General features: G+C 48.6%; 1 protein-coding gene across 1 annotated transcript in view; it reads left to right on the top strand.

Moving 5' to 3' along the window:
* Window positions 1–253, top strand: part of LOC119591727 (balbiani ring protein 3-like) — a gene marked incomplete in the record, with an annotated part of 83,966 nt that overhangs the window by 26,501 nt on the left and 57,212 nt on the right. Inside the window, 1 exon segment of the mRNA XM_037940476.1 lies at window positions 82–222. Coding sequence (XP_037796404.1) covers window positions 82–222 — 141 coding nt within the window.

The following is a 253-nucleotide window of genomic DNA, read 5'->3' as shown; positions in this document are numbered from 1 at the left end:
GAGGGGTTAGTGTTGCGGGCTTCTTATTTTGAAACGACTGGAAGGCAACACCAGTCCGAATACGAGATTTATATTCTCTAGATGATGGTTCCAATAATGTAAACTGCGAAACTGTTGACAAGTGCTCGAAGAAAGGAGGGACATGCGTCAAGGCTGCCAACTGCAACGTTGCAAATGCTAAGAGGACAGGTTGCGCCAAAGGATGTCTGTGTTGCATCGAAGGTAAGCGGTGGGGCTGAGGGCGATGCTACGA

This window comes from Penaeus monodon, chromosome 29 (genome assembly GCF_015228065.2).
Source record: "Penaeus monodon isolate SGIC_2016 chromosome 29, NSTDA_Pmon_1, whole genome shotgun sequence".
NCBI classification, from domain to species: Eukaryota; Metazoa; Arthropoda; class Malacostraca; order Decapoda; family Penaeidae; genus Penaeus; species Penaeus monodon.
Note: the sequence above shows the minus strand (reverse complement) of the source record. Positions and strands in the feature narration are given on the sequence as shown.